At 40.4% G+C, this 22,743-nt stretch overlaps 1 protein-coding gene across 6 annotated transcripts in view; it reads right to left on the bottom strand.

Moving 5' to 3' along the window:
* Positions 1-22,743, bottom strand: part of HECW1 (HECT, C2 and WW domain containing E3 ubiquitin protein ligase 1) — a 230,445-nt gene that overhangs the window by 118,388 nt on the left and 89,314 nt on the right. For all 6 annotated transcript variants that reach the window (XM_052698978.1, XM_052698976.1, XM_052698974.1 and 3 more), the window contains one exon: positions 17,162-17,269. In XM_052698978.1, the coding sequence (XP_052554938.1) occupies positions 17,162-17,269 (108 nt within the window). The remainder of the gene's footprint in view (positions 1-17,161; positions 17,270-22,743) is intronic.

Here is a 22,743-nt window from a genome sequence, read left to right as displayed (position 1 = left end):
ACACCCTTTGGCACTCGCGGGGATTTGTAGGCCACACTGGATACATGGGACAAAGCCTTTGCCTCAGCCTTTCAGAACAATGCTGCCAGAATTACACTCCCAAGCTCAAGAGGGATGGCAGTATGCACAGTGGCATATGCAGGTTTGGGTCAATTTAACCTTTCCAGTGAGGACTGGTAAAGGGAAAGCAAATTTGAAGCCTAGATTACCTGAAGGCACACAGGAGATCTCAGACCTGAATATGTATACACAGCCCCTTCTGTAGCTCTCTTCTTTCTCTGCAACTGTACAACCCTCACTAATTAGAGGATCTCAGATGCTGATAGCCTACAAAACATCTTACAGAGAAAAGCCCTTGGCATTCTAGCGTCACACACACTGATCAGTCTCCTTACCATGGAGATCACTTCAATGGCAGCTCACAGAATGTCTGACACATAATATCCACTCCCTGCAAGTTTCAAAATCACTGCTGCTTCACATGATGATGTATTTGTCACCACCTCCTCTGAGAGGGACAGAAAAGCAGAGTAGGACCCACAGATGACTTCAAGGTGGAAGACTTACACGGTGCTCCCTCTGTTCCTCCTCTCACAAGTGAAGCTGCTCAGGTCTCTCTTTAAAAGGAAAGTTAAGATAATACATCTATTTACTTTTCTAGGAACTATGATTGTGCTCCAGGCACAGTTTTAGATATTTGTACGCCATTAACAACACCAATACCTGCCAGTGAGCTTGGTCCTAAGAGACTCATCATGTAAGACTTCTTTTCAGGTAAGCGATTTACAGGCAGATCTGCCTACTGGGATGATGCTGAGTTGTGCCATCTTCTTTTGATTGTAGCTGCACTCACAGTTATATGAAATGCTGGAACATAGCATTGAGTTCTCTGCTCTCTTCCTCTCTCTGTCCTCTTCATGAGGACAGACTCATCAAACACTACTGCTCTTCAGCAGCTTGCCCATAAAGTCATCTTCTACAGGGGCAGACTTTGACTTTGGCAATTCCTCAGATATACTACAGATATATATTTGGCAATAACTCAGACTACAGAAGCACAAAGCATGCAACATGCTGCATTTGCTTGAGCCACTCTGCAGAGATGGATTTCTTCTGACTTCACATGGCCCCACATGGGTTGTTCACCCATTCAGGAAACTGTTATTCACAAGGGCATTTTTTAAGCTGTTGCTGCTGTGGTGCCTACTGTTAATTTCCCAGGGAATTTTTAACACAAAGCACAAACCATTAAGAAAGTGCAAAGAAGCCACATTATACCTGTCATTATTTTCCACCTTAGAGCCTAGTCTGCAGGCTCCTATCGTAACAACTTTTCTTTTTAAAATATCAGCTTTTGTTCATCTATTTCCAGTGTAATAACTGGAAACATGGCTTTATAAAATCCATCAATTTCAAAGTATCATACTTGAAACCAATAAATAAAGGGGGTTACAAATAAGTTACATTAAGTAAAATATACTGACTGTAAAAAGATCAGTGAGCCAAATGATAGGTACACAGTATGACTGTACTATGTTTTCACATGCAATAAATTTATGTAACTGTGGGGAAAAAATTACTGATACCAGATACTACATTTGTGCAGGTAAAAAATTGACATAGTGATACATCAAGCAATGGAAGTACTGCATTTAAACATTCAAGGGGACAAAGAATTGTAGGTAGCATGGGTGAGAAATTGTGGAATTACAAAGGTTTATCCCCTAGCAAATGCCTCAAGATGTACACGGGGGGACTGGAAAGAAATGGTCTTCAAATCACTGTTAGTTCCTTTTGATTAAAAACTGCTATACAGACAGCAATATGTCAGTCACCTGACAATATCTACCAGGTGGCCTCTCTGGCTTTGTACGTTCATGCTTGGACCCACAGTGCACATCACAGATGTTTGTTTCACTGGCTGGCGCTTATATTTTCAAGCCTTCAGAGCTGCTGTTCTGACAGCAGTAACTCCCAGCTTGCTCAAACCTATCCAAGCTGAAATTGCTGCAGTCACACAAACAAGTGACAGGAAACACTTGTTTTTTTTTTTATAGTTAAAGACTCAGGTCTCAAAACACAGCACACTCAACTCCCACAGAGTTTGCTGCACTGTGCAAAGAAAACCCTAATGCAAATCCTCAAAAGCCCTAGCAAGATCTAGCAGATGTTATGTGACAACACACAGTAGGACAGCTACACAGAGCAGACTGCAGATAACCTATGCTACGTTAAAAGCACTTTTTCAGAAATAAGCTTGCAGAGAACCTATAAAAAATCAAAAGCAGAGGCAAAGGGCATATGAAAAAAAAAAGGAAGAATTAACAGAGGTGTATTCTAAGTGTAAATTTGCTTTGAATCACCTGCACATTCATAACACCTACTATTGCTGATTTGTAGCTGAGTACGTACTGTATATTGGTTTGCCCCCCAAACTCTGACGACTACATATTTGAAAATTCAGCACTTAATGTAATGTTGGCACATGCATTCATACCTCCTTCAGCCCCAAGCAAGTAATTCTAAGAGTTTGCATGTCTAAATGCAACATTAAAAAAGGAAAATGCTGCGGCTCTTCCTTGCAGTCTGAAAGACAGGACATCTGCTGCCTGCACCTGACATAAAGCTGGACACTCCAGGCATCCTGCAAAACCTAGGCCACTGCTTTACTGGCTCTAGCAGAAATGCACAGCATTCAGCATGCGGGATGAAATGCACTGATGTCAGGAAATCTGGGTTCTCTTTGAACCTGCAATCCACTCCAGAGGAGATAAAAAGTGAGACAAATCCTTTCATGAAGTGATTTTCATAGTAGTGAGGCTGTCCTTTGGTTACAGGACAAAAGAGTGGTCTTCTGTGAAGCAGTGTTCAAGAGGACACTCAATATAAATTCCAACAAAGCTCATTAGCATCCAGGAGTATCTAGCTCAGCAGCAGTTAAATTTCTAACAGGTGTATTAATCTGTGAATCTGTCTCTGCAGAGGTAAAGCACCACACGCATGCTTCTGTACTGACCTGAAGGTATTGAATCAAGCAGGTCATCAGGGGATTTAGCTATACTTATTACTTAAGCTGCTGTCAGTCAAGTCACACTGAAATTGAAAAGTACATTTGGGATTTCCTTCAAAGCATTTGTTTGTTCAGATGTTCCCTACATCAGTTTTCTCTTAAATCACAGTTAAGTTTTGTGCCTTAAAAACTCCTGGGCTGTAAGCCTATCCTTCCCAGTCATAGAAAGCCCACTGACAGCATAGGATTTGGTCCTGCACCTTGGAATCTTGCCCTGCAACCACAAAGGAAGAAATGGAGAGAAAGATTGAAAGCTGCTGGTCTAATTGGCAGACTGGGGGTGCCTACACTGGCACACACAGGAAGGTAAAGGACCCTCTCTGTGGGAGAACAGCTCTTCTGGCATGCAAACCAAAATAAACATGGTTATAGTACTAACAGGCAGAAACAAGAAGGCACTGCAGATTCATAAACCAAACAGTTCTATCTGCTGGGGGTTCACTAGCCCCAGGGGAGCTGGCTCCCACCTGCAGAAGCTGCACACTGCCTTTTGGAACTACTTCCCTTTGCTGAGGTGCTCAAATGTGCCTGTGCCATCGCCCATCCAATTATCACAATTCTGCAACTTAAATATTCTAAGAAACAACTCATGCAGTCATACAAACATTTTCAGGCAATGTGGTTTAGCTCACTCACCAGGTCAGAAGGAATCTATGTTACAAAAATACAGTAAGTGTGGGGTTTTATTGAAGGTATTTTTCTTAGTAACCATCATCATTAAATGTGCCTTTTTTAGCAGCGTTGAGAGCAGAAAAAGAAAGGTTTTTCTTCCCTGTATTACCTCTGGAAATTTCAGTCTGAAAAGTAAATACTTGAACTCACAGCTGCTGTGAACTGGCATCACCTCCTGCTAATGGATCTGTACTTGGTTGTGCCCGTGACACATGCAACCTACTGCGTTTCAAGAGGTCCTCTACTGCGTATGTATAGTCTAGAGCTCAAACAGGCACTGAGGATGCACACATTTGTCTCCCAGCAAAAAAGCACATAAGCTGTGCATTCTCAAGTTGGTCTTCAGAGAAATAAATTTAGACGGTCCCCTTGTATGCTGCTGCCGCAGACATCCAGCTGCTGGCTGCTACACTAAGAATCCAGAACAGGTAAATGCATTTCTGGTACTGTTCTATAGTTTTTCATTTTCCCACCTTCTTGTTGCCTTTGCAATTTACCTACCATAAAGTCACCGTTACAACCTTGGAGACTTATTTGCAGACACTTTGTTGGTAGATACTTGTTTGAGTCAGTTGCCAGCACACAGCAGTCTCTGTCAGCCTTGACAAGCCATGGCTTCCAAATGAATCACCTTTCAAGGGCTGAATAATTTATAGTGCACAGTGGAAAAAAACGAAACAACAACAACAAGAAAAACAAAACAAAGCCTGCTGAATGTTTTTAATTTATTATAGCACCTGAACTATGGGCTGCTTGCGTGATAGCTGCTAACAACCTGATTCATCTTTTGTTAAAGCCAGCAAACAGAAAAATTCCTAACCCAAATTCCAGTAGATGCAGGCCATCCCTACCTCTTATTTTACACCCAAAAGAAATAGTCATGCAGGCTGTAATTTGTTCATTTCACAATCATATACTACTCAGTCCTTCTCCAAAATACTTCCAAACTTCATGTAGCATTTCTGCTTGAAATAAACTTGCTGCATGCACTACCAACCAGATTATGTACTCCACAGTACATAATACACACAGGTCATCTAAATCATTTATGTGTGCCAAAGATATACTAGTTAGCATTTAAATGTATCTCAATTGCAACAAATTTATGAAATTTAGAAAAAGAAATAGATTTTATAAAGCAAAATCAGATTCTATTTTCCAAACTGTACAAAATTTAAATGGGCTAGTTCAGAAGCAGAACATTTATCTTTGCATGTGTTATATATATTTAAAGGCTCCCACCAAGGCATTTGCTAACAGAAGAAAGCAGAATATGAGATTTTTTATCTATCATAGAAGTTCAGCACATTTTGTGGAGAAGCAGAAATTGCAGGGTTCCTAGTAGCAGTGTTAAGGCTGTGCTGAGAGGTCATTATGAGCCCAGTTTTCAGGGTTTCACAGCTCAGTCACAAAACCCCCATGTGTTGGTTTTAAACCATCAAAGCAAATTTCATTTCTGAAGCAATTTTAGTTATTTTTCCTTGTTGTAAAAGTGCAGAAGAGAAAAAGAGAATAATCAAATTTTCATACTTTTCTATGAATGCATAACTAGAGGAGAGAGTTTATAATTTTAGATGAGCAAATTCTGATACTTCTTGGTGAAGTCCTTATCCTGTTAAAATGAACAGCTAGATCTTCTGACTGCAGTAGGGAAGGAATTTCAATCTCTACATACTGGAGGAGTTCAGGTCCTGCCGTTCACAGGGCTGCTCTAGAAGGACAAGTGCCTCCTCCATTTAATTGCTCAAACCCCACTGCAAGACACAAAACAGCAGCCTGAATACATATGAACATGTCCTCTGCACTAGAACGTGATTAGTAAAAAAAGCCTTCTGTCTTTCAGCTACGTGCAGTCCCACATCTGAGCCCCACACCTCTCAAACCTCTGGGTGACCCGAAGCAGCTCTGCATTTACTTGCCATTAGCTAACTTGCTAGCAGACAAGGCTGTCAGAAATAGCATCCAAAAATGAACTAAGCTATCCAGATGGCTAAAATTGGTAACAAGGACCAGGGATCAAATGGTGCCTCCAGAAAGGATGTGTTAATGAGAGGCTGCTTCTGGCAGAGGCAGCACAGACAATGGAGGGGTTGCAAGGTCTTAAGTACTACAGATGACTGCTGTGGTTGTCTCTGAATTGAGCCTGAGTCCAGAAGTTCAATATATTACATATTTACATATGTAAATCCAGAAACCCTAGGCAAGCTATGGGAAGGAAACAGTCTCACCTCTCCATGAGATGTATGAGCTTGTGCTAATTCCTAGTGCTTTCTGGAGTAATCCAGGTTATAAAGTGACTTTAGTAGCACTTAAGTGCTGTTCAGTAGATTGGACAGCTAGATAGCAGGGAGACAAATCAAGACTCTGAAATCTCTACAGGCCCCTGAAACACCCCGATGTATCTGTAGACTTCTTTTAAGGGATTTGAGAAAGAGAAGCAGAGCTGTAGTCACACATCATAAGCCTGCCAGGCCTGTGCTAGACAACTGCAGCATTAAAACACTTTGCTGTGTGCAGACTGATTCTCAAAGCCACAGGCAGGGGAGAGAGATCTGTGTGAGATCTTCTCATCACAAAAGCAACTTCCCTAAATGTTGTGCCTGCTGGGCGTAAAATTGAGAGTCCTTGCCATGAGCTGCTGGTGCCCCTCGACTGCAAAAAGATTATACATTTATACACAGTGCTTGGTCTCTTCATGTTTATGCTTTCCACTTTCCATGTCTTGTACTGCTGCCAATCAGAAGTCTGTCTGGGGGAACACTGCTGGCAAGTTACAACATCCACAGTTTGAATTCTGATACATATGCATCAGCCACTTATTTCTATCCCCACCTCCACCTCCCTTCTGTAACACAGCTGCAATTTCCTTCCTAACCAACATCTATTTTGTTTCTACTGATGCAAATGGCTTTTAAAAAGCAACAAACACTCTATTCTTAATTTCATGTGTTTTATTTACAACTTGTTTTAAAATACCAGGTGAAATAGTAATTACTTTTCACAATTTTTTTTTTCCAGAGCTTTCCAAGGGATGGCAAACATTATCCACCAAAAGGAAAGGGTCAGCAGAAAATATAACCTAGAGACAGAGAAATGCCATCTTTGAAAATGAAATAAGACTTGTTTCAATGTCAGAGTGCTCTACACTAAAAAAAGTTGCCCAAAAGGAAACTTTACTTGATGATATTCAAAATTTTACTAGTAGATTTCTTGAGCAACCTGCTCTAACTGGACCTGCCTTGAACAGACGACCTCCAGAGGCCCACTGCACCTAAAGTTATTCTATGACAGCATTCATAGCTTCCTTACAGTGTAAAGGGATCTGTAAAAGGAAACAAGATTATCAGTATATGAAACCTAATCACATAAAGCTCCCTTAATACGGCCCCTGAGTGAGAAGGCTTCAGACTTGTGGCTCTGATTCTCAGGGATGAGACAAGAGCTGCAAGTGAGCTGCGACAGCTCATCCCACATAAGGAAACACGTCACCTCCCTACACCTCTTCCTGCCATCTGAGAAGTGAAGAAATACCTGGGAGATGCACAGGTCCCACCACCAGGAAGAAGTGTCTGCAATAAATACCACTTTCTACTCTTAGAGGTCTCACTGCAACGGCTGCTTTTAACAAAGAAGGCTTGAAAAAATCCACAGGCAACTTTTGAAGAGAGAACACATAATGAAATCAGCATAGATAACTTAATGAAAGGGGAAGGATGGAGAAAAAAAAAAAATTTATGGAGACTTAATTAAGAAACAAAGTCAGCAAAAATATCTATTTCAAGATTTTTTTTTAATAAATACTTTTAGCATTGATAAATGAGAGGAAATTATATTTGCTGTTAATGGGGTAAGGTGAACATCCAAAGAATTGTAAAGGTCAGAGAATAGCTTAGAAGTACAAAACATTATTCTGAGTTTTTCAAGATCTTATAATCAGTATTAAAGACTTTGCAAAAAATGGTTCTGCTGTGCTCAAATTCCTGCTGTGTTCAAACTCTGGAGGGAGAAAGTAACTCATCCACGCTGAGCTCCTGCTCTCTGAGTAAGTCATTCTGGATGGAAAACATCCTCTTGGCATCTGGGATTCCGATAGCAGGAAATCCTGGATGAGGAATAAGTTAAAGCTAGATTCACTAACTAGTCTGCAAGAAAGATGAATACCAAAACAGCTCCTTCCATGATTTATGCACTTTTTCAGACCCAAGATGAGTTACTACAGCACTACATCATAGGTAAAATTCTGCTTTCTCGCAGCAGATAAAACCCTCATGGAAGGTCAAAGATGATTTTCTGTCTACTAAAATTGCCCAAATGCCACGTGTAAGTAGGATAAATGTTGCTGTAACCACTACAAGACACAAGGGACTCTGTAGTTGGCAAAAACTGGACAATGATACAGCAGGGCTACAATCAAATTTTGATATTGTGTGAAGAGATTTATCCCCTTTTATACTGAGATTTTTCTGTGCCACTTAAAAAGAGCCCTTGATGTGTTTTACCACTGCAGAAAGAAAGAGCCTTTCAATAGATTGAAAGTTCATTGCTTCCATAAACTAAGAAAAATGCTTTCTTTACTACATAGATTCCAAGTTTCATAGTGATGAATTATTTTGATGGTAAAATGTAACAGGATTACAAAAAAAAAAAAAAAAAAAAAAAAAAATCCACCAAATTTATAAATGGTGAAATATTGACATTGATCTACTGTACAGGATTTTTAAGCTAGTTATTGTCTTGGTCAATAGATAGTTCACTGAGTTTGCTCACTCAGGCAAGCCCTTGAAGCAACCTACTACATTTTGCTCTGAGACCCCCATTCTCTGGGTTCCAGTGTCCATAATCTTGAATATTCAAGTTCAGTGGTGCTGAGATCTTACACTAACAAGGCAGACTCCTGAAAGATTTTGCATCCATCAACTGAATTTATACCCTAATTTTAAAAACACGAATACATTGTTTTCTGTTTGTTCATAATTTGTAGGACAATTACTGAAACGAGGCTTGCTAGCTCAGCACTGTTTTGGAGCAAATATAACCTTTGGATTAATGTGCTGATAACCCTTCCAATCACAGCTGCTTCCCATTTACACTGCATTCACCTTCTACATGAACCTCGTCGTTTTTCTACCAAAAAAACCCATCCCCACTTGGATCAAAATCTGCACCTGGGCTCTCTGTGTATGGTTGCACGTAAAAGGTGCTGAGCTTGAAGGAACACAGATGCCATGTGCCAGGGCTTCTTACTGATTTCAGTGGGAATTTATTGGCTTGTAGCTGCTTCAGAAACGTGTTCAGTGGTAGTATTCAAGGAAGAGCACAGGGCCCTATGAAAAAGAGAGGGAATCCATCTTCCATGGCAATTTCACCAAATCCCTAGACAGCACCATCTAACCAGAATCACCAGTAAGATTTCACAATGGCAAAGACTAATTTGTGAATCATAGATAACATTGTAATCTCTTCCTAGAAGTAGTAGAACGATTATTAATCACAAAACATTACCTAAGCCATACAGATCCATTAAAATAAACTATGAGATGACTTCAGCACCCATTCTGTGGAATACAAACATGCAAAGTTCAAAGAATCAAAGCAGTACCTGTTCAGGCACTGCTCAAATACTAGATGAGAAGGATACAGTTGCTAGCCACACTGCTGCAAATGAAATGACTCCCTCTTCATTTCTTCAAGTGCACTCCTGGATGACACAGAAGTTAAAGGAAAAAAAAAAAACAAAACCATACATTATGCACAAGAGTTCTGAAGCAAAAGCAAGTACAATGTGTCTGAGGATACTGCTGGTACATGATGAGCATGTGCTACTTCCTGTGGCATTATGCCCAGTACCTACCTGATATCTTCAGTGGGACTAGAGAAGAGAGAACGAAGCAGAGCAGAGCAAATCAGAACTTACAGCTGCCCACAAACACGGGCATGGAAATCTCAAGGCATTCCCAACTCCTGATACCATTTCACTGAGAACTGTTGCAAGGATGCACAATCTCTTTTCAGTTTCCTGGCAGTGGCAGAGCTGCTGCCTGCCGCTGTCCCTATCTGTTTCTCATGAAGGGTGCTAACAACAAGCTCAGAGCAAGACAAACACCCACTTGGACAGAGTGAACTACGGAGATGAAAGAAACAACACTATAAGTGAAGGAGAACTTTTCCCTCTTATTATCAGCTATCTTTACCCAAGCTCTGAAATCACAGGGCATTGGGTCTCCCGCAGGTGGTACACAGGGTGCTTCAGGTAATACCTGGCACTAGCTTACAACTGGGGGCCAGGCCTCCTTGCTGCACTCAACAGCCCCTCTGAAGCAAGGATATTGGCATTTGTTCCCATCACGCTCTGTTTTACCCAGTTCACTGAGCTCAAGGTGTTCAACACCAGGTGGAGCTGGCGGTGGAGCTGTGGGGTCACCTGGCAGCACCTGAACAACAGCACCCTTCTGCATATGTACATGAGACAGGACAAGCTGCAGGGAAATAAGCAGGCGGAAAGCAGTCTGATAAAGCTCAGTCTTTGTTGTAGGCAGTGGATCAGCTATGCAAGAGTCGGGCTGTCAGACTGCAAGGGAAATTAGTGCTGTCCCTCACAACATCTGAGAAGGTAAACAGGTACATCCAATGCATTCACAGCTGGCTTTAAAAAAGAAGAACAGAAAAGAATGGAAAAACTCTAGCTCTTTCAGTACCACCTTTTGTCAGGCTTATTACAAAAAGCTGTAAGAGCCCTACAGACACCCTCTCCTCTCTTTATGGCAGAAGAGCTTTCAGAAGTTATGATCTCTAAAGAATAAAAGAAAAAAAAATGCACTATGTAGTCAGGCACATCATTTTCAGAGTACAACTTCTAAGCAATTCCCAATAGTGCAGACTGCAAACAGAGTAGAGATGGCCTCAAATAGCAGATGAGACACTATACAGGGAATATGGAAACTGAAGTCTTATCTGCAGTTGTAGCTCTTGCACTGGTAAGTCACTTCTTCACTCCATGCCTCTTCTTCCACCCCTCAGCTTTAAATCCATCTTCTCTATCTCAGCTTGGAAACCTAGCCCTCAAACATTTGTACTGAACTTAATGCCTTCAAAACTCCAGTCTAAGCTCTTTAGGAGAGGAACTATCTTAGCATATAGAAAAGAATGAAGTTCTGCTCTTCACAGGAGACACTAGACATTACTGCATTTAAAAAAACAAAACACCACCACCAAAAAAAAAACCCACCTGAAAGTTAACAAAAAAGATCTGTTGGTCCAAACCAAGTCCCAAATGCTCCAGAACTCACTGTAATTAGCACTAGAATTGTGATTAAATGTCACTGCCATCCTTCACCATTGCCTCAAGAAATACAAGAGGTTCAGTCTTGGATGCACTGTTAGAATGGCCAAACTTGTTTAACGTTAAGTGGCTGACAAAATAAGCTATGGTCTCAGTTGCTGGGAACTGCAGCTCTGTGAAGAATACAGCTCTGACTTCAGAGTACCTAGGATCGAGAATTCTCATTTAAAGCTTTCCAGTTCACCCTGGCAGAACTTTCTGAAACCATTACTGTCGGCATAACCAAGCACTCACCTCAGTCTCAGCATGGCACGTAAGCTGCAATGGAAAGCAGAGAGCAGGCAGTGTGGGACCAGCCAGGCTGTCCCAGTCTGGTGTCACCAAGCACACATGCTGCAACACAAGCATCTACTTCCCCTTCCACAAATAAACAAACAGCCCCCATCTCCACAGTACAAACAAAGTATGTCCAAGTGTCCAAAAATGCTGCAGGAAGTGAGAGAAAGATGGAGGAAAACCTGATCTGAAAAGTATCACAGTTAAGTTGCCACAGTTCCATCAAGCAGGAAGCTAAGAAATAGCTGTCTCCTGTCCTCCTATCTTGTGGGAACTGACCTGTGTTCCCATTCGAGATAGGTTGCTGGCTACAATCCTGGCACAGAAAGACTTCGTAAGTGAAAAAAGCAACATAAAATGATGACAAAGATTAAAGGGCTCAGCAAAGGACACAAAACAAAGGATTCTTGAGGAATCACAACAACTCTGAGCTTGGAAATGCCTTCAGCCAGGATCAGGCAGTTCTCTCCCAGAGCTAAGCCTAAAAGGGAAGTATTAAATCACTATAGAGCTATCGGGCTGAGAAAATATGAGAGAGGAATATAAAGTGTGATGTGTTTATGTAGGGTAGAAAACAACCACAAAGCATTGAAAAGACTAGTACATGTGCAAACAGTAAATGTGCCCTTTTGGATACAAGTGTCTTTTTTTTGTTTCATATCCTTTTTTTTTTTTTTTTTTTTTTTTTTCCTATGACACCTTTAACTATTCTGCAATTTAGTTTTATTATCACCATTGAAGATGACACTTTTGTGTTGCTTCAGTTGTATCATCTATGATCTCCTTAAGTCCTTAAAGTCTACTTTGCTTATGTACACTTTCACCAGTGAAGTGTATGTGCCTTGAAATACAAAAATTAAAAGACTTCAGCTTCATTACAGCGTTTGTTGATACGACTGCATATCATTTATTTGGAAACCTCTGAGGCTGCTACATCCTTCAGTTATTTGTACTTTGAAAGCGGCCTTTAAATCAGCTGCCTCATATAGATTTTCTATGAAGGAGCCTCAGATAAAAGGACTGATTACATACCAGTTTTGTCTCCTCTTTATGTTCATATTCCATAAATGCACACATACATAGCATATATTGACCATAAGCCAGTCATTATTTGCCCTTGACTACCATTTGTCTGTAGGTATACCATAAACTCTCAGAATTCTATCTTATTTAGTTGAATGCCCTTTTTACCATGAAATCCCTTTTAATTCCCAAGACCAATAGGAATAAATAACTATAACTGGTCTTTGAAAGGCCTATCATCTGTTTTTGATAAAAATGCAGCAACAACAGTAATAAATGTAGCAAATCAAGGGCTGCATAAGCTTCCACATTTGGAAATTGTTTTGTTGGTTGACAAAATGACATGCTGAAAGTCTCATGGGTTAACAGAGGTCCCAGGTATTTGACTATCTTTGATGTAATTCTGAATTGTGTCAAAACTTCTATCATAATTTACATACAACAGTTTGACACTGTGCTTACGGGAAAAGGCTGCACTGCCCCTTAGTGAAATGGTTTCTCTCTTTGTACTGTTGTATAGGCCAAAAAGTTGTGCCACAAATTCCAACGAAATAGAGCATGCTTACTTTCCTGGTAAACCCATGACAAGCTCATTCTTTCACTGCAGTGCCCTCCAAGTCTCGACACAAAGTACACACGCCTATGGCACATAGCTATTCTTCCCTCCCCTTTATTCTCCCCAAACCCCAAACAATTTGTGCTTACCATGGATGGTTGCTGTCATAAAGCCTGAATTGCTAAGCTTCCACAGAAATTCAAAACTGGACATAGCATGTTGTTGCCTCTGCAGTTGTTAAGGTTTTTTATTTGTTGAGTATTAATAGGAGATGAGTTCTGCTCTGCCTGCATTCACACTGTAATTTGGAAGCAGTTCTCTCTCTGGCTTGCACCGTCACATATCTGTCTCTATATTGTGAGTTTGTGATATGCAAACTGGAAAGGCATATGCATCTCTGGGAAAGACACTAAGCACTTCCCAAGGTAAAAAAACACTACAAACCAAAAAACACTACAAACCACTACAAGACCACTACAAACAAAAAATTTTTTAAAAATGCCATGGTATCTGAAAATGATACATAGGCATACATCAAGAAATTACTTTTGTTTTGAAAAGTAAGAGTTCCCTAGGTGGTCTTAAACCAGGCTATCAGTAAACTTGAAAAAAAATATCTATTAACCAAGTAACCCCAAAACACAGAGATGTGTACCAAAATGAGAAATCTATTAGGCACTGTCACAGACCCACCTAACAAAAAGCATTTGCTTAACCGAGATTGTAAGTATACCTGAATAAGCAACCATTAGTGTAACAGCTGACACAACCCACTATGAGCTCAACATCCAAAATTGCAGAATTTCAGTTTTATAAAGGTACAAGCAGTGTAGTTTACACAAAAAACAGTTTCAATCTCTTGCCACACGTTTCTCTGTGTCCTTCATTCCTGCTGTGCTTCTACGTGTCTCTCACAGTATGGCTAGTCTCCTCTCCCACAGTGAGTCCTCCAGGTCAATGGTTTTTGCCTGTCATTATAGCTGCATCTGATAGAAGGAAGATTTCTGTTGTGAATGTCCATTAAGCTCTTCACTTCAAGGGGCTGGAAACTGCATAACAGTAATTTTCTCAAATGTTGAAAGATACCCACTGGGGTGTACTAAAGACTAGCTGCTGGCAAAAGGAAAACTTTGACTTTTGAGGGCAGACAGAATGATTCCTGTAATCCCTCAAAAGGACAATGACATTCTAAAAAATGTGAAATCTTTATACATTCCAACAGCAGCTACCAAGCTGTCTGTCTTAAGGTTTTGGGAACTTAGAATTTAAACTTATGTAGAATTCATTCTTCATTTGGCCATGTTATGATTTCCCCTTTATCATGGCACTTCCCTGCTACAATGGGCCAAACACTGCACTGTATACCATAACCTTTTCTAAAGCACTGTGTAGTTGATAAACTGCCAGAGTTGACTCACAACAGATAGCAAAGTACAGGTATTTACTGGCAAAAGTAAACACAGAAATGAAGGGTTACCTTTGCAAGTGAAAGCTGCTCTGTTCTATGGAGAATGAATGTTAAGCAAGATTCCAGTCAATATCGAGTTAAGGGAAACATAACATTATGCATAGAAAAACAATGTGGACACCTTGAAATGAATTGCTGGCTCTTAGCTACCTGTTATATTCCTTGACCTCTAGGAAATAAAAAAATGGCGTAAGGCAGCAAGTGCTTCAGCAACATATTAACAGAAACTCTCAGCACTCCAGCTGGGGGAGTTATTAACACTTAGCTCTATATGCTTTTCCAAATCTCCATCACTGGCTATTTTTGGCGACAGGATACCACGTCAGGTTAACTGTTGACCAACATGACAATTCTTACACTGCCTTACTGCTGAACAAATGTCCTGTCCCCAAGGTAGTTTCTGAAAAAGGAGGCAGGTTTTTTCATCTTAGTTGAGATTGATTTTGATGATCAGTATCTTTCTGATTCCTGAAAATGTCACAACATTCCTGTGCTGCGCAAACATAAAAGATGCAAAAGAAGAAGAGTCTGAAAGAAGGTGGCCTATGCAGTTGTCTCTGGATAGAAAATAAAGAAAACCATCAGCCACTGCAGTTTTCAACATAACGTTTAATCAACTACGAAGTTGTGTAATGTCCTTCATAATTCTCTGCAATGAGCAGGAGCACTCAAACATGCTTTTATATGAATACGTTTCATATGCATCAATTTCTTTCACTGCGTTTACTTCTTATTTCAATGGTAAAGCAGCACTAAGTGTATTTACGTGTGCTGTTATTTACTACTTCCTACTTCACTGTCTTCTATTTTAAATCTGGACAGGGCAATAATTCGTCCTTGATGGGACATAATCTCAGGGCAGAGATTCATAGGGTAATGTTGGCAGCATAGCAAATTAACAAGCAGCAGCAACTCATCAAGCATGAGCAGCCCAAATACGGTGTAGTATGAATTAGTCTTCAGTGTCAGAGAGGGATGGCTATACTAAGCTGTGTATTCTCATATTAGGGCAATTAAAGAATATACACAAAATCAATTAACAGCAGTTACTATGTCTCAGTTAACAGAGACAACTAATTATGCGGCCATAATTAATTGTGCACTTGAGCCCTTAATGAAACGTGGCCCACCTGAAGAGACTTTCTTTTAAGGAGTTCTCACATTGACTCTTTTCTCCTCTGCTTTTATCCATAAACTGAGACACTAAGGCCTCTTCAAAACTCTGTTCTACAATATTACATCTTCTCCCTGCACTTTTTCACAGTTAAAAGTAAGCATGATCAGTTTCACGGATTGATAACTGAAGATCAAAGGAGAAGTTGCAAATTAATCTTATTTTAAAGGTTAGATCCTATCAAGTATTTCTGCTCTAAAAGTAGGGCAAGTAAAAACAAAGTTATTGTATATTAAACAATTTCCCAGCAATGTATTTTTTAAAATACAGGATATGAACAATCATAACACGCCTTGTATCCACAGATACTCTTTCAATAGCTCCCTTCAATCTTTAAGAATATTCTCAACTTAAAAGTGTGAATTACAGATCATTAGCAATAGTTCATACTGAGAAGAGAGAAGATGTTTCTAAAATTGAATTTCTGTAAAATGTGTGCATGCTGCATCCTTCTTGATGCTTGAGGTCAAAATCAGAGATGAATCTGATCAAGTATAATTCATATCCTTTCTAACTCTTTCAGAATTCAGGTTTTATCAAAGATTCCCTTGATTGCCCTCAAGCTCAGACAGTCTTAAGCAGATACATCTGACTACCATGCAATTCTTATACGCTTACACACAACTCTGAATTTTGCTCAGGCTAAGGTGGATCATTGAAAACATTCAGTACAACTGAAAAAGTGTAACTGCTGAATATTAGGCTCCTTCACATTTGACTCCTTGAGGATACCTGCAGCCCTTTCCCATGGATATTTTCTATAAATCTCAGTTCAGACTTTTGCATACTCTATTTCTGCTCACCAAAGAAATGCATAAGTTTTTTGGAGGAAATTAGAGACCATAAATTCCATTCATACTAGTGCACAGTAAGTCTTTAAAAGGACTCCAATGATCAGGCTCACTTTGATCAGGGATGTGGGATGGCAAAGTCTGGAAATGTTAATTTTCTGAAGGGAGTACATAGTTCATAGTCCATGCATTTGACTATTAAGAGAAGGGTGGGAAAGTGTTACACTGCATTGCATCAGACACCCTGCACAATACACGAATACAATGAGGAACAATTAATTTGCTATCGCATTACTTTGATACAAATGTAACAACACGCAGTGACAGCAAGCTAGACAATAACCAGACTGAACCTTTTTTGATTTCTGCATCTATTCAAATATGGTGGACCCAAAATGAGGTTTTCCAGCTCAAAGGCAGTGTGAATCTTCCAGAAATGAGATTATGTCCTGGAGCTCTTAACACCATGTTAAAGTAAATGCCACTCACTGCTAATGGCAATGTTCAAATAACAGCAAACTGATTAAATATTTTTCAATATCTGTATTTAAAAAGTTAAAATATGCAAGCAAGACAATACCCACAAGATTTATTTTCTTGCAGAAGCCACGTTTTTCTAATTCATAGGGCATTTCAGTTCCTCTTAATGCGTTCAAAGTTATGGTAACATTTTTGGCCTTTCCTACAGGATATATTGGGCATAACACAATCACAAGAACAACTCGACAAGGAATTCAATTATCTTTCTGCAAAGGCTGAATTGTGCTATGGTAAAATTGAAACAATACTTACGCTCCACGAAGTAAGAACTGGCATCGATCTTCCAGACAATCTGACCACGATGAGAGCCATTGACTCCACGGTTCTTGTAGTCCAGAAAGTTTTCAGACAAGACTTCATCTACGAACAAAGAAAACAGTATCATAAACTGTTGTGACAATATGCATAACAGAGAGTCAGGCTAAAAATATGCCTCTGGCTTTACAGAACATAGCACGGCTGCTAGACAGCTTGGCACCACACGTTAAGAAATTTGCTTTCTCATTCATTTATATTTTAAATCATTGCAGCTCTTCTTAAAATCAGTTTTTCATGAATGTAATTTTGAAAGCTACATCCCTATGAAATTCTCAAACATAAAAACATCTTGCTCAATACAGATCAATCCCTATCTGATTAAAAATAATTGTTTAGCCGCTACTCCTTTTCCTATAACTACACACCACCGACAAGAGCCTGGCCTCATCCATGTGCCTTTAGATCTTTATAAACATTAATCAGATCTCCCCTCAGTCTTCTTTTCCCCAGGCTGAACAGAGCCAGGTTTCTCAGCCTTTCCTCATATGGGCCCTTGCTCATCCTTGTGGCCCTCTGCTGCACTCCTTCTAGGAGAACCCTGTCTTTTTTTGAACTGGGGAGCCCAGATCTGGACACGGTATTCTAAATGTGGCCTCATCAGGGAGAGTAGAGGAGGTGCATCACCTCCCTAGATCTGCTGGCCATGCTCATTTCATTGCTGGATACCACTGGCCTTCTTGGCCACAAGGGCACATGCTGGCTCATAGCCAACCTGTAGCGCACCAGAATACCCAGGCCCTTCCTTAAAACCACATGACTGGTAACGAAGTGCTGTCCACTTGAAGCTTTTCGGGACACTTGGAGGTTGTCAGACTACCATGTTAATTTTCAAAGATGTCTGTATCAACAAGTGAGCTATAAGAAGTTGCTGACAGCTTTCAGGCTGAAGGTTGAGAAAGCAACCGCCTTGCATGCAAAGGGCTGTGTGCAAATAACTGCGGGGCAGGCAGAGTGTCTGAAGCACAGCCTTCTGACTGTACACACTGATTAATTTTCAGCTTTCTTTCAAATTTCAATTTAGACCATGTCAGCCAACTCTTTTGAAGATAAATCTGCAAGCCCTATCCACTACAGAGGGTAACATACTCTGGCCGCAAGGTGAGGGTCTGCTTACTGATGGTCTTTCATTAAACAGATAAAGAGCAACTAGCAAGGCCCTGACATGGCTCCTGCTTGCTTGTGAGCTTAAACTATCCTTCAAGCCAACAAAAATGCACACATTGTCACTATAGCAAAACAGCGTGTATGGTTTTGATAATTAGTAAATGTAAACAGCACAGCAAAAATAAAATAGGCAGTCATTTACAGACCATTTGAGACTTAAGGATAGAGGCTAGTAGCAGGTTGGAATGGCCTCACACTCAGAGGCTGAAGCAACAGCCCTCCTATTATGTTATATCTCCCTGCCATGGCCTTGCTACTCAGATCCATGGATCTGCTGTGAGCTGCTAAAGCACTGAATGAAGTGGAAGGCTGAAATCTCTGCTCACAGGAACCAACGAGCGACCTCCTTTCAGCAAGGAAGGCAGCTCTAATTTTGACAGACACAGCAGAAACATCCTCTAATCAAGTCAGCCTCACAGCTGAGAAAGCCTTACATGGGTGCTGCAATTCTGTCCAGAAGACTATTACATTCATTATTGGTCTCACAAAAACCTAAGAAAAATATGATCCACTAAATCCATTATTAAAATACATCAAGATTAACATGGCATGAATAAAATATTTTAACATAAACATGGCATGAATCACTTCATTACCACATAGGTCAATGAAAAAATGAAGATCCCACCATAATGAAGGACACTCTGCCTGAGAACGGAGTGATGATGTGACAAGATGCAGAGCTCCACAGACCATCTGAGGCCAGCTCTGATCAGCCTGTTTGGATGCATGGAGCAGCATGAGGTGGTGTAGAGTCATGAAAGCAGTACCCAGAGCTACCACAGCCACAGGATTTCCCGTTCCTGCACTCAAGGCTACCATGAATGCTCAGCTTGTCACACTGATATGGACACTGAAATAACCTCCAAGACAAGACAAACAATACAAAGTAATAAACACATTGCCGGAAAGATCTGTATCAACAAGCAGGTTTATCTGTCATATAGAACCAAGCACAGCACTTTTGGAGGTTGCTGACTGGCATACAAAGTCAAGACACTTCAAGAGCAAGGTATTATTCAAATATATATATGCAAAGAGCAACGTATTATTCAACTATATATATAAAGTTAAACAGAGAAGTTTTTTAAATTGAAGAAAGCTTCACTTTCACTGAAAAAATAAAGCAGCAGGCAGATACCAATGTTATTACTTTATTTTTACATAGCTATGCTACGGAAGGCAGACTATAATTGGGCTACCAAAACTGAACTATTTAGTGTTGCTCTCTTGAGGGATTTACAAAAGAAAACCTTTTAAAGAGGTTGTTAATGATTGCAATGGATAATTATAAACAGCAGTGTTTTCTGCAACACATTTTCCCTTTACTGACTTGCTAATTGTCGATAATTATTTCATTAGCTGTTTCTCTTGCTCTTTGTAGAAGTAGAAATTTTTTATCACATTTACACAGTACTTTCCCATGGTAACCTTTCAAACTCTGGTACAAATTCTCTTCTTCATTTGTATTTTATAGATCATTTTGTCCTCTTTTAAATGTCAAATACCATTTAAAAGATAAAAGTATTTATCTTTAGACTACTTCAGTAAGGACCACCCTAGATACAGATTATCCACCATTACACACTTTATTCTGGGAAGCAGGAGCACCTGAGAAGATTTAAATGTGTGAGCTGTCCTCTGTGGTCTGGCAGGGAAAATGCTTTATATACTTACAGGTGACCATACACCAAAATGTTGTGCTGAATTGGAGCCTGCAACCCTGACCATGTACAGAGTACATCCTTCATCTCAGGCTTGCTGCTCTCTAGTTTCATCTCTTGTGATGTTTATTTGTCATATTTAGATTCTGAAAGCTGCTGGAGAGGCTCCAATGTCTGCCACGTTATTAAGATGCACGAGTAATTACTGTTTATAAAATATCAGTCTTGCTTAAGAAGGCTTAGCTGAGCTAAAGCGGGTGGCTTTGTTTAATAAATCACAGACATTTTAGGCAAGAGTTTAGCGGCACAAGAGACCCCAGAATCTGTTTTAAAATGCTGTATTCACACATACTATCTGTTGGGGCCAGCTGGCTCATACACTGGGCTGGTTGTTTTCTGCTTCCCACAGCTGGCATAATGGCTACACAAGCTCTGCGTCGCACAATCTCTCTAGTTTGACAGAGATGTCAGCATCTGCCCATACCCGAACCAAATCACATTTGTATTGCAAGACGAGCCAGTGGGGATGACTACAGAAAGCCCGCTCATCTTTTTATGGAAATGGCAGCAAGTTTGGCAAGCCAATCTAAGAACAAAGACTGCTTTTCATCTGCATGCTCAAGTTGGGAGAACACAGGAAAGGAAGACGCAGGCTTCAGTTACAGCTAACAGGTGAGAACTTGAGAAAGAAGAGACCAGCTGGTTTCACCAACAAACTAATGTCTCCACGCTGCCTCCTGCCAGGAGAAAGGAACATTCAGAAAGACAGTGTCCAAAGGAAAAGTTCAGGTAGCACAGTGTGTCAGGGAAAACATACAGACATTCACTCACAGACAGCAGCCACTGATAAAATACAGGCTTGGGCAGTAGAAAGGATGCCTTTAGGTGAATTTCCAGCATTCTGCAATATGCAGGTCACCCAAGCAGAAGCAGAAGACCATTTAGATACCACCCCGACACATCATACATTTTGTGCTACATGAGAAAAAAAAAACAACAAACCAACAGTGTGCTGGTACTGTTTATTTAGCTCTTAGAAAGTGAAGAAGCTTGCTATCTGAATGATAAATGATCAGGGCAAGGATGAAAGGAATTTGTAACTAAATTTATAATGACAGTAAAACATGTTTATGAATCTCATGATTTAAAAATCCTGCATGTAGATCCTTCTTCCAGCCAGATGTCCTGTCTGTATACTTTAAAAAACATGGTACCTCTTTCGTATAGAGAGAGAAAACTATTTTCAGTCCAGTAGTAATTTAAGATAGCTGGGATTTTTAAACCAAACAAAATTTACCTCTAGAAAAAGTATGTGCAGGTCCAAATGGGAAATCTTTCAGTTTTTGAAAGGATCTATGTTTGAAAGGTGAAAATATGAAAATAACAGTAGTTGAAACTGTTCAGGAGACTGGAATGTACAAATACTTCCTATCAATCAGGTTTAGACAAGTGGTACAACTGCAGGCATGCTACTCCCCAGATGCAAACATTGCACATAGAGAAATAAAACAGTGTATGTAAAATACACAGCTGTCTGGAGCACTACATATATTTGCATATGTTTGTGTATGAGTGTATATATATAAATATACACATATATAGCAGTCACAGCACACCGTATGTAAGTGTGGAGACGATAGGACACCAAAATAGAAAATAGATACGTGCAAAGCAAAAAGAATACTTTGTATTTCTACCAACAATTCCAGTGACAGAGGAATGGAGCTTAAAAACATGTTGCATCTTAATTCCCAAAGGTAAATGGTGAAATGCCTCGTTTCACCTGTAGACAGAATGAAGAGCAGAGCTAATGCTGCTCCCTTTCATATATTTCAGCCAGCAGCTAATGGCTTTTGACATTTTTCCAATGAAGCACTATAATGCATCTCCCTCTCTCTATTTCTGAAATAAGATTAACCTTTTCACTAACTCTCTGCTCAGCTGGCAATTCCTACTATAGGCTGGGTTTTGGCCCACCTCACTAAAAGCAAACGCTTTGCAACCACCCTCAGATCCGAGGGCTCATTTGCTCAGATGGAAAATGGGTAGCTAATTTAGAAAATGGCCACGTGAAGGAGCACTGAGGATGCACCACTCTTTGAGTATTGGCTGGAGACAGTGACTGTGCAGGCAGCTGAGGTGGGCTGCAGGATTGCTGGCAGAAGGTGCTCTCTGCCTGCCCTGCTCCTGGGGCACAGAGGTGCCAGCCAGCCAACATGCCTTGAGAGGAGAAGTGGCTGCAGACCTCCAAAGCTGTGTCAGGGCTGGAGCAGAGGCAGCCAAGCCTCCAGCACCTCACATCTCCCTGGAAGAATAGGGGAAGGTGATGAGTGAGTACGTGCTGGGCCACAGGGGCCTGAGAAGCAGAAAGAAGGACCAATGCACTCTAGTGACAAACATTAGCAAGTGCTTTGGGAACCAGCAGCAATTCCGACAAACCGCTTGTCCTTACAGAAACAAATACCTCCAAGCACAGCCTTTACTGCTAAAATACTCTGCACTTTTGCTTCCATGCTGAGAGATCCCAACATACTTTACAAGTGCTATCCGTAGTGAGATATAGAGCTGTCACCAGTGAAAGCTATCTTTCAGATGAAAGACACTAAACAATTGACAAAAAGCATGCTGTTCTTCAGAGGAATTAGGAAAAGCTGATAAAAGCCACCCCTCAAAAAGGTCTGTAAAATA

This window comes from Tympanuchus pallidicinctus, unplaced genomic scaffold, assembly GCF_026119805.1.
Source record: "Tympanuchus pallidicinctus isolate F22 unplaced genomic scaffold, pur_lepc_1.0 scaffold34, whole genome shotgun sequence".
Lineage (NCBI taxonomy): Eukaryota > Metazoa > Chordata > Aves > Galliformes > Phasianidae > Tympanuchus > Tympanuchus pallidicinctus.
This window is presented reverse-complemented; position numbering and strand designations above follow the sequence as displayed.